Genomic DNA, 12,697 nt, shown 5'->3' with positions numbered 1-12,697 from the left:
TAATTAATAAATGCTATTATATTAAATTACATTTTTATGTTACTGACAACGGTTCATGAAAAACAAATAAATAAAAGGCCCTATGAATATCAATAACAGCTTTTCTTTTACTTTGACCTGTGGCTCATTAATCTATTTCTTCAGAGAAAGATATGGATTGGTGCATCCCTAGAGGATAACCCTGACATGTGGCTGACAACTGCAGAAAAAGCTATGTTAAAAAGTGGACTTTATTTTTTTGTTTGTTTTTACATATATATCTGTTATTTCGATGCAACAAATACTGCCCATCTACTGACATCTACTACTTATATTATGCATTTAAAAACATTTTTTTATTATAGAATAATCTGCCAGTTATTTTTCCTACTTATTCATTAATAGTATACTCTGAACTGTCAAACAATAGTCCAAAGTCTAAAATGGTATGTATGGCTGTAATAAGGACTGTAATAAGCCCAGACAATCATTTTATTTGGTCTGTGATACACACAAACAAAGACTGTGCATTTTCCCATACTTACTCAGCAGTATGATGGCACACAAGAGGATGGCAATGAGAGCTCCGGTGCTGAGACCAGGAGAGCTGCTCAGAGCCTCTGCATTACACAGTTCCATGTTGCCTTCACGGTCACAGGTGCACACCCTCACAGTGAGGGTGCCTGTGCTGCTCTGCATGGGGTAGTCTCCATCGGTGATCACCACGGGAACCAGGTAGATGCTCTGGTGAAGACGGCTGTAGCTAGATCGACGTGTCAGGATGCCAGCGGTGTTATCTGATTAGGAGAAAGTTCAGTTAGAATATCATCGTAGCACACCTGCAGTGCACAGCGTGTGCGACACTTCGTCATGCAGTGGAGGTGTGAATAAAAATCACTTCATTATTAGCTGGGAATGAAAAGTGTGGGTCCACGCGGCAGAAGTGGCTGATTCTATCTCACAAGGAGACAAAGCATGGGGTGTATCTGTTTTGCAACTTTGGGCTGAACTGTTGACAGGGTACATTGCTAGATAACATCCCTACTTTAAACCAGAAGGAAGGCCAGTTCGGTGGCGGGGATGCTGGACAGTGTACAGACAGTGACTGGGAGGAGAATGAGAGAAAGGTGAAAGCCATCATGGTCAACCATCCTGTCTATGCTGAGCTGGGGCAGCACAGTAATTGTATATTGATTGTATATAGGGTATATACAGTGTGTATATTATTTATACATAGAATGTTACTGATTCTACTGTTATTGTATTATGTTCTTTACATTCCTCCTTGCTGCTGTGCCAACATGAATTTGTAAACAAAAAATGTAAAACTGCACTACAATCAAAAAGAAATATTGACTTGATAAACTGTATCAATATCAAATAAATATATATATATATATATGCCCCACCTGTATATCAAAGTCAAAATTTCTGGATCATAATCACTAAATTTGAAATATCACAATAACGTTGATTTGACTTTGTGTGAACAGAATGGCTATAGTTTGTCTGTGGTCAGCCAGGTTTTGTATGTATGTATGATGATAACAGAGACTGTAAACAATGCTGCAGCAAATACATTCATGGGTGAGGGATGACTGATTTTTTTGTTCTTTTTTTTTTTTTTTACAATGATCACCAATGGGAAAAGCTAAAAATACCCATTCTGAATGTTGCTGAAGCAGTTCACATTGGGTAAATGCCACTGGGTAATGCCTGTGTGAATGTGACACATATTGTTAAGTGCTTTGAGTGGTCAGAAGAATAGACAGGCTCCATATATATGTCAGTAGAGTCCATTTACCATTTAATTTAAGGCACTTTTATCAAATGTCAATAATCAGTAAGTCTGTGCCAGGGGAAGTGTTTCCTACCTCCATTGTCTCGGACTGTGAAGTTGCTGCGGTGGGTCCCCTCAGGAGCCAGGCTAAAGAAAAACTTGTGTCCTGTTGACGGCTCATCAGCATCGACTGCACTCACTGTCTGGATCCGCTGTCAGAGACACCAACAACCATTAACATGAACATCCCAGTGGAGGTAAGTGAATTAAGAGCAGTCAGTGAAATGGAAAAAGACTGGCAGGGTTAGGTTCTATTCATAGTGACAGGACACACTGCTGTCCTCACTGTCTGTGCTGTGAAGCTGCCAACAGATCAGCTCGATTATTATCAGGATCACTGGTGTCTGTGCTACATAAGCCATGAAGCTACTACTACTACTACTACTCTTCTATGTAGTGTGTCAGGTTTCTGATATACACATTATGCATTTACGTTTTCCCTTCATCAAGTTCCTGTGTTGTTGCTTTATAACAATGCTGTTAATCCACACTTTGCTCTTTCTGTCATTACACTTGAAGAGGTCATAATATGCACATTTTCAGGTTAAAATTGTTTATTACAAGTTGTACCAGAAAAGGTTTACATGGTTCATAATGTACATTGCCACAGCTCCTCTTTTAACCCTGTGTGTTGAACGCTCCGTTTTAGCTACAGAGTGAAGCATCTCACTCCTATTTGATCTTTGTTGGGAGTTGCACATGCGCAGTACCTAGTTAAGGACTACTAGCCAATCAGAAGTAGAGTGAGGCGGGTCCTGACAAGCAAGGTAGTGTGTTCCAAAGTCGCTTCAGCTGGTAACCACAGCTTTGGTTCAGTCAAACATATTTGAGCCCAAGCCTGATCCCAAAACACAGGCAGAACAACCTGAACCAGCTTTGCAACCTAGACTGGAGCAAGATGTTTCAGAGTGGTAAGTTACTTTGCACTTTCTCTACAGAGTATCTAATGTTAATTTAATTTCATATTTAGGAGTACTTGTAGAAACTGCTCAACAATGACGCATGTTTCATAGTGACACGGATACGTTTCAGAAGTAAAGGCTGGACTACAGTCGAGTTGTTTTCAGGCGGTTCAGGAGCAGTGTTTTCTGTGGGAGAAAGTGGATTTTGGGTTTTTTCACTTTGCAAACCTATTACATGCACAAAAAGATATATAACACAATAAACCAAAGGGAAAACCCCCAAAAGCAGAATATGATCTCTTTAACATGTTACTGTTTTAGACAATTATCAGCTAGAAATGGTTATGTAACCACGTAGAGCTATTTTCTATTTGAAATTGTGACATCATTTCTATGCTATCCTTCAGTATTTCTCATATTTTCTTCTTTTGTTTTTTTTACCTTTACAACAAGTGTTTGGATCACACTGATTGGACACTGGATTGACAACGGTAAAGTTGATTATGCTACAGCAGTGGTTTCAGAAGTTTCTCTGGGTGTTTTGTGACCTTTTTCCCCACAGTGTAAATGTGTCACCATTGGGATCCATTGTGTTTCAAGCACAGCTGCTGTTCCCTGTGAAGAAGCTCGCTACAAACATCTTACTGCTATCTTTCAAGTCTACAGAGGGTGCGCACTTTATACTCCAAAGACAAAGATTTATGGTGGGGAATCGCTTTAAACTAACTAAAATTGACAAGACGTCTCAGTGGAATCTCAGTGAGCTTCAGGGTGTTGGGAAACCATGACTTCAGTGTGGAATATGGGCTTCAATAATGAGATTGTAAAAAAGCAACAATAGGGCTTGGTATGTTGATGCAGATACGACCCTTGAGTTTTTGTACCAAGACTACAACAACATGACATTTAGATATCAAATGAAAACAAGTTTTTTATTTAACATAATATGTGACCTACTCCATAAATCAGTGTTAAATAAGGAATATTAGCACAATAAAATACATTCGAAAGTTAGAAATGCAATAGAAAGAATCTGACCTTGGACTTGATGTCAACTTTAGATACATTTCACCTTAAACTAATTTAATCACCGAATGAAGTAACATAATGGTGGCCTATAGCCCACTGAAAGTATTGTAAAATGTATATATTTGCAGTATTATGAACAGGTTGTTCCAGAAAAAATACTGTATTAAATTAGTACTAAAGCAAACCAACATTTCCACTGCTGCAGCTTCACATTAAAACATTTAACTGGCGAAACACAAGTTGACTTTTATTATGAAGTAGTCACAGGAAATGCAATGTGTTTGTCAGTGAGATTAGCAATGAGCGCTATCCTATCGTTCATCTAAAATGTGTCTACATAACAAGACAACGGTCAATTTCAACACCTCCGACTTTTCAGCAAGCTCACCAACTCCATTTACTGTACTTTGACTTTATAAAACAGACCTGACAGAATGATGGAAATGGATGGAATGCCAATTTAAAAGCCTTTTACCAACCACTAGAGTTTGCTTCAGAACTTCCTCTTTAACTCTTATGGAAAATGCTAAGACAAGCAAAGCATGGCTTGCAATGCATTATGGGAATTGCACTAATCAATATTTGTATATTGGCAATGGATCAAATGACTGTGTGTACTGTGAAAGAGGTTCCTCCTAGTGCCCAGCACTCAGATATGTGTCACTTAACACACTTCCCCTCAGCTCTATGGAGTCTTTTAGATCATTGTTTTGGTTCCCTGTGTTTCCAGCAGCAGCATGCCGTTTTTATGTCCAGGTGACCAGTGAAAGTGCAGTTATGGCTCTATCCGCATTAAGTTAGATGGGGCTTGGTCTTCTTAGTCCGAAGTAACCGCTTGAAGGTGTTACCAAGATGGCTGCTGAGTGGCGGGGCTTGCCTATAAGAACTTTGGTTAAACCCACTGTTCACTACCTGCCACTAGCTGCTGAACATAATAGAGTGCTTCGCAGTTAAAGACTTATATATTAGACACAAACACTACATAATGACTTTAGAAGGTGCTGATATGTTGACGTGGTGTTTGGCCAAAAACGAATAATCAATGAATGCAGCTCTGAGGAAGAAAAAAAACCATAGCAATGAACTCCAGAAGCTCTGAGTGACTGAGCTGCATATTCCTGCCATTTCTCCACTGGGGGCTCTACGTGTATCTTTTCTACTTTACAACTACAATCTTATTTAATTGAATGGATTTAACAAATATATGTGCCAGTAACTCATAACCATACACACATACACCGAACAAATCCGGTGCCTGGGGGAAGCATGCAAGGATATCCGACGAAAAAATACTGATGATTAACGCTGATGGACAGATGAAAGGGCAGAGGAATTAAAGGACGGAAAGATGGCAGGATGACAGGCCCGTGAGGACACAAATGGCAGCAAGCCACCATACTGAAGAATGTCAAGATGATTTTGTTTGTGCTTGTCTGTGGTATCAGCATAGTGTAGTTGCACCTACTTTTGTTTTGTGTTTTAAATATAAATTTCCTCTGTTACATGCGTGTGTGTGTGTGTGTGTGTGTGTGTGTGTGATTATACATACAGATTTGTGTTCTTATTGTTTTATTTGTTCCTTGATATCAGATGCATGATATATTTGTCTATGTATGTATGTGTTTGTGTGTGTGTGTGTGTAAAACCCTATTTACAATACTCTACGTGTGAAAGATCCTGTCAGCGTCCATGACAGATTATCTCGTCAGCCACCTCAAAAGACGAAGCCGAGTGGGGTCCAGTAGCACAGCCAATCAGTTTAACAGCTGCAGGAGTGTGTGTTTCTGTGTGTGTACAGTATGTACGCATCTATAAGCTTGTGTAATTTAATCACATTAGCTCCACCCATACACTATGTGATGAATCAAGTGGTATTACAGCAGAGTACAATCACACTAAGCACTGTTAAAAGCATTTAAATTTAGAGTTTTGACTGAAATATTCAATATTACAGAGGTTGTTTCCCAGACAGTGAAGTCAGTCAGTGAGGAAGCTGGAGGGGAAGCAAATTTAAAATGACCTATGTCAATAATTTCATTAGTACATGGCTAAAAAACAATGTGCTGTGTAACATATCCATGATAACAAAATGTTCCTGATTCATGTAGCAGTTTGTTGTTGCTGTGTTTCTACACATAAACAGGGATTTCAATCTCACTTTAGCCTCTTGCACTTGCCATGTCATATAAGTACACCCACTGACCATTTTATTAGGTACACCTGTTCAATTGCTTGTTAACACAAATAGCTAATCAGCCAATCACATGGCAGCAACTCAATGCATTTAGGCCTGTAGACGTGGTCAAGACAACTTGCTGGTTCAAAGTTCAAAATGAGCGTCAGAAAGGGGAAGAAAGGGAATTTAATTGACTTTGAACGTGGCATGGTTGTTGGTGCCAGACGGGCTGGTCTGAGTATTTCAGAAACTGCTGATCTACTGGGATTTTCACGCACAACCATCTCTAGGGTTTACAGAGAATGGTCAGAAAAACAGAAAATATCCAGTGAGCGGCAGTTGTGTGGACGAAAAAGCCTTGTTGATGTCAGACGTCAGTGGAGAATGGGCAGACTGGTTTGAGATGACAGAAAGGCAACAGTAACTCAAATTACCACTCGTTACAACCAAGGTATGCAGAATACACGTCAAACCTTGAAGCAGATGGGCTACAGCAGCAGAAGACCACACCAGGGGCCACTCCTGTCAGCTAAGAACAGGAAACTGAGGTTACAATTCACACAGGTTTACCAAAATTGGGACAATAGAAGATTAGAAAAACATTGCCTGGTCTGATGAATCTCGATTTCAGCGGCAACATTCAGATGGTAGGGTCCGAATTGGGCGTAAACAACATGAAAGCATGGATCCATCCTGAATGGATCAACGGTTCAGACTGGTGGTGGTGGTGTAATGGTGTGGGGGATATTTTCTTGGCCCACTTTTGGCCCCTTAGTGCCAATTGAGCATTGTTTAAATGCGACAGCCTTCCTGTATTGTTGCTGACCATGTCCATCCCCCCAAAAGGGGGTCTGACCTGGTACTAGCAAGGTGTTCCTAATAAAGTGGCCAATGAGTGTATGTCCCATAATGGTATCAATAATAAAATTGTTTTTGGTGCCACTATTTTCAAAAGGTGGTGTTCTCATGCCTTTAGTATTTCTCGACACAGCCCTAAAACTTTGTCCATTGTTTATATTCTGATAACACTGACTAGAGCATTGCTGCGAGATCTATTAACATGGACAATGGGTCAACAAACATGAGCAGTCAGACAATCAGACAGGTTTCATACAAATCAACATTTTATCCAGACTATCTTAACCACTTAATTTAGGGGTCAAACTTAATGAGTGCGCCTGATAACTCTTCATCGCCCAGGAAAACTGCGTATGTAAAACTATAGTACGCATAGTAGATCAAAGTTGGACCAGGAAGTTGTGGATGTTTACAACAAACAGTTTGATAAACTGACAGAAAGTTGCAGTTACAAATCAGTCTGCTACTTCAGCACCACGGACAGCGCCAGGCGTCATCAATACAGGGCACAGCTAGGCTGCTGGTATTTCAGAGCCGAGGTCGGGGGCCATAAATGCTAACTTGCACAAACCTCAGTCAGATAAAGGATCAATGAGTCTGAACAGCCCCCTGCAATCCTCAGCTGCTAGCTGATGCAGAGTGGGAATGGCAGGTTACCAAAGGGTTCCAGGTAAAATAGTAACAATTTGCTAAGCTATGAGGGTAACAAATTCACTCTATTAAATATTACCCTGTGGGTAGATTATATCAGCTGTGAACATCTTGACAAAGACCACACCCAAGCCAGTGTTTGCACTCAGCCAACACCACTCTATGTTCATGAGTGTGCTGCACTCATTTTGCCATTCAGCAAAACCAACAAAGTGGTGAGTCTTCTCTGGTGAAACAATCTCATTGATTGCTCCATTCTCAGGAGTCAGTCTTCCAGTTACACGCACGCATATCATATCATGCATTTAAGCTTATCAACTACCTCATGAAAAGTAAGATGTTCTAGTAAGATGTTCTAAAGTGAGTAGGCTCCAGCTGTTACTTCAGTGTGTCAGATACAAAGCTAATCAACACTTCATATCTTTTGCTCTTCAACTCATTTTGATGTTGTAGCTGGCTATGAACAGTGTTGTATGTATGTTACCTCTCAAAAGAAAGAACTGTATCCAACCTTTTAGCCAACAATATGCACATTTTAAGAGATTAACTTAAATGGATTTTATAAGGGATTCTATACATGCACACCATATGTGGATTTGATACTGGATTCATAAGATAAAATACTATTGAACCCCATCTCACCTCCTGCCTATATATCCAAAGCGTGAAGTGATAAAGCTGTAGTACCTGACCAGCCTTAGTCTTCTCACAGACAAAGGTTTCATACACAGTGGCAAAGGTGGGAGCGTTGTCGTTGATGTCCAGCAGGTGGATGTAGACCGGAACATGGCTGCTCTGACGGGGATTATCTGGAAGGCAAACACAGAAAAGACTTAAAGACTTCATGTTGGGGAAAACCTAATACCTGGTCCACCTTCACACTCGTCCATACATTCACACTGTAAGCTACCACTGAGCAGTTCATTGCCTTGCTTAAGGGGACCTTGTCATACGCTTTCAACATTTTCCTTCCTGGTCCTAAGTTGTGTCTTTAACCTTTCACCACTGACCTCACACATAAACATAAAGATGATATAATTCAAAAGAAAAGAAAAGTTTGTCTAGCTCCATAAATTTCTACTCTGCGCCAACACATCACATCATCTCTGCAAATACCCCTGGCCCCTGCTCGACTTACTGAACTCAGTAGCTATGATTGAAATATTATGCCAGGCAGACTCCTCTCTGTCCAGGCTTTTGAGCAGAAACACAGATCCATTCCCTGGATGCACATTGAACAGGCGGTCCATGTCAGTCCGACGGTCGATAGAGTACCTGTAACAAGGGAGACATCAAGAAGGTGAGAAAAGGGTAAGTTAAGCAAGTGGGCTGGATGAACTACGATAACCCTTGTATCTACGCAGCTCCAACAGGGAGTCACCACAAAAAGAGAATAACTGATTACTCTCAATCTGATGGAGGAGAGTGGACAGCTATAGGACATGTGCACTGTGGAGTTCCTGTACACATGTTTAGGTCTTTAAAGCTGCTGAAGGTACAATGTGAGCTCACAAACTTTGCATTAGTGTGGGATTGAACTGCTGAGTGAAGCTGTTTTTTTGCTTCCCACAGGATTTTGTTGTGTAAAATGTGCCACGAGCCCTCTGGAAAAAAAACAAAAGCACACTGTTTTAATTGTCCAAGTTAAACTATTTTAGTTACAGAAATGTTTCCATGGAGGCCTGTGAACTTTTTGCCAGTAAAAAAACATGTAAAAAGTGTTTTAATTGACCCATGTTTTCCCTAAAACCAGAATCTTACAGAGATTTTAGAAAATCTAAATTAAAGGATAGTTTAACATTTTCAGAAATGAGCTCATTCACTTTCTATCGCAGATTGAGATAAGAAGCTTGCTACTGTCACCATACTTAAAAAACCTGGACTCGACCTCTTGTACCTTGTACCTTGACAACAAACAATCTTCCTTTTGTCTCCAAAATCCTTGAGCAAGCTTTCACTGCTCCACTCAAATCCCACCTCGACTTCAATAACTTCTTTGAAACTTTCCAATCAGGCTTCCACCTCAAACAGCACAGAAACTGCCCTACTTAAAATCACCAATGGCATACTTCTATCTGCTGACTCTGGATTCCTCATCGTCTTTGTCCTCCTCGACCTCAGTGCTGCCTTCGACACCATCAACAACTCCATCCTTCTCACATGGCTTCAGTACTCACTCGGCATAACCGGCACTGCCTTCTCCTGGCTCAACTCCTACCTTTCTGACAGACACCAATACATCTCCATAAACAACTACAAGTCCTCCGCCGTCATGGCCTCCATTTTCACTGCTATGCCGATGACACTCAACTTTACCTCTCCTCCAAATCCATCACCGACTTAAAGTCTTGGATGCAACAGAACTTCCTCAAACTCAACTGCAATAAATCTGAAATCCTCATCATCGACCCCAACACCTTCACCCACTACACCCAGACCTTTTCACTCAACACATCAGCTTCATTGTCACCCACCTTTTCCAGACTGCATTACCCAGTTAACTTCCTTCCCGTCTCTCCTCCTCTTCTTTTTTTTAACCAATTACTTTCATCTTACCTTTGTAAAGCGTCTTTGAGTGCTTAGAAAAGCGCTATATAAATCTAATTTATTAGTAGTAGTTAAACTTTTCTTTATGGTCAGAACTGTTTGTTCTGACCATAAATCCTTGAGCAAGCTTTCTGATTCTAAACAGTGAATCACTTAACATATCTGAGGTAGAACATTTAAAAAACAATAATGATAAAACCGTTTTATAACAAATATGCATGAGGAAAATAAGTAATAAGGAAAATCTTTTTTTTAGTCCCTTTCCTCAACAAAATAAATATCTTAATAGAAAATAAAGTGCTAATTTGTTGGCAATTCAAATTAATTAAATAAAACATTTATTGAACATTTGTTATATTGTTATTGAGGAAAATTATATTTTTTATTATATATATATTATATATTATTTGTTTTATTGCCCAGCCCTAACAGTGGTATAAACCTCTATTCAGGGTTTGGTGTCTAAATTTTTAAATTCTCTGATCTGTTCCCCAAGCTGGACTCCCTCGTCTAAATGGTCCTATTTACCCACCATCTCAGTCCCTTATGTTTTTTAAATTCAGGGCAGTGTTTGGCCTGAACGCCAGGTTAGGAGTGTGAGCTGTCACACAAATGCACACACAGGCACAACCATACGGTCAAAATGTACATGTACGTTGTTAGCTAGCTACAGCCAACATCTGCACAGTTGGTACATATGCTGTTTATAGTAAATCAACACTAGCTGTGAAATTCTCACAAATTATGTGAGGCCAATATTCTCCCCTTTCATCCTGTCCTTGATATATACTTTTTTTAAACTTGGAAGTGAACTGAATCACATAACTGTGCTCCACTGGAAGCTGCTGCATTCAGTCCTACTGTAGCCTGTTCAAAATATCACAGCTACTTGAAAATCTTTTCCCACTGTCTGTGGACTGCTCACAGAGCATTCTCTATTTTTGAACTAGTTGCTGAATGCAGCTATTCACAGCTTCACAGCACTCCATCGATAATAGAACTGAGATGCTTTTGCTTCTGTCTTTTGGTCTGCCTGTCAAAGTGGAGGCAAATTGCTCTATGAAAAAAAACTGAATGTTCTGTAACATATTCAGTGTCTGGTTTCACTATCCACTCCAAAATATAACATCAAACTAACATCAGCTGGTAATTATGAACCAGTCAATCATAATGATTTCTTTACATAAAGAGATACAGTATATATCATAATTAGAAAACACTTAACAGTAACATAATAACAATGTGAATAGGTGATACAGTCACAGACAAAAGTACAAACACATGATTAAATTGAATTGTGTGTAAGTGTGCCCTCCTGGCATATCATATCACAGAACTCCATGGTTCCATATGTTCCTCATCAGTTCTCCTGCATAGAAATAAAGGCTCAGTTCCAATCTCCATCTCCTGTCAGTATTATGTCACCCATCAATCCATACATCAATATGATTTCTTTTTAGCTCATCCTGCAATTTTCTGCATTTATATGGAACACTTTTCTATAATGAATAAATCATACGTTGTGTCCTATTCCTCTTTTTTGGCAGCAGCTCAGTTAGCTTTCCATGATCAGGAAAGTTTCAACATATCTTCAGAGTCTTTGGACACCCTGATCAATACCTGCTGCAACAGAGCAAATTACAGAGGACTTTAGGCATTTTACTTTGTGAACATCAGAATATTCCCCAGATGTATTGATGCCGTGGTTAATGGACAATTACTAACGGGAGAGCAACAGAACTCAAACTATCCAAATGCCTAGCATCAATAATGAACAGTATTGCAGTGAGGTTTAAATATACCCTGTAGGTGCAGGTTTCTGTTGTGCATACACAGCAGTTTTCATACACAGCTGTAGAGTCAACAGACGCCTTGGTTTCTAATTTTAACAGTGATCACTATACCACCTATATTTTTTTTAAACATACTTCATTTTTCTCCTCTGTTTCCTCCTTTTCAGACTCTCATCAGAACTCCTCCCAATCCTTTAGAGAGTTGAGGTCCATTTGAAGTCAAACTTCATCCAACTACGATGTAGTTTTGCTGAGATTTCTAAAATAGCAAAACACATGCAAACTTCCAAATGTAACAGCCCTGCACTGCAGAAACAGGATTTCTGTTCAGTCTGATAGGAGGGATGATTGCTTTGTCCAACTGAAATCATAACAAATGAAAAATAATGTCAAAGACATTGATTATATATATATATATATATATAAAAACTCAGATTTTTATAATTGATATAAATCTGAGTGCATTTTCTTAGTGGTTTTAAAAAATAAGAACCATTTAGTATCTAAACTGAGTGATGCAAACACTTGCTTGCAGGCTTTTATGCTGTTTAATGTGCTAGAGTTAACTAGATTAGCTATGGGGATGGGAATCGATACCCGGTTCCAAAATTTCTATAAAACCCAAAAATCAATAAGGTCCAAGTTTATCACTACTGCTATCGAGACTAGTGGGTCCTTTAATGTAGTTATTCTTATCTGGGGAGTCAAGTCATGTCATTTAAATCAAATCGCCACCGCCAAACCAGTCATGCTGGAGGATGTTGCAGGCAGTAGAATGTTCTCCACGGCGTCTCCAGACTCTGTCACGTCTGTCACATGTGCTCAGTGTGAACCTGCTTTCATCTGTGAAGAGCACAGGGCGCTAGTGGCGAATTTGCCAATCTTGGTGTTCTCTGGCAAATGCCAAACGTCCTGCACGGTG

At 39.7% G+C, this 12,697-nt stretch overlaps 1 protein-coding gene across 1 annotated transcript in view; it reads right to left on the bottom strand.

Annotated features, from left to right (window-relative positions):
- Positions 1–358: 358 nt before the first annotated feature.
- LOC123972405 (cadherin-9-like) overlaps positions 359–12,697 on the bottom strand; it is a 45,604-nt gene continuing 33,265 nt past the window's right edge. The window contains exons 7-10 of the mRNA XM_046051902.1: positions 8,574–8,718; positions 8,123–8,244; positions 1,854–1,971; positions 359–776 (exon numbers count right to left, since the gene is read on the bottom strand). Of these exons, the coding sequence (XP_045907858.1) occupies positions 472–776; positions 1,854–1,971; positions 8,123–8,244; positions 8,574–8,718 (690 nt within the window). The 3' untranslated portion in view covers positions 359–471. The remainder of the gene's footprint in view (positions 777–1,853; positions 1,972–8,122; positions 8,245–8,573; positions 8,719–12,697) is intronic.

This window comes from Micropterus dolomieu, linkage group LG06 (genome assembly GCF_021292245.1).
Source record: "Micropterus dolomieu isolate WLL.071019.BEF.003 ecotype Adirondacks linkage group LG06, ASM2129224v1, whole genome shotgun sequence".
Taxonomy (NCBI): domain Eukaryota; kingdom Metazoa; phylum Chordata; class Actinopteri; order Centrarchiformes; family Centrarchidae; genus Micropterus; species Micropterus dolomieu.
Note: the sequence above shows the minus strand (reverse complement) of the source record. Positions and strands in the feature narration are given on the sequence as shown.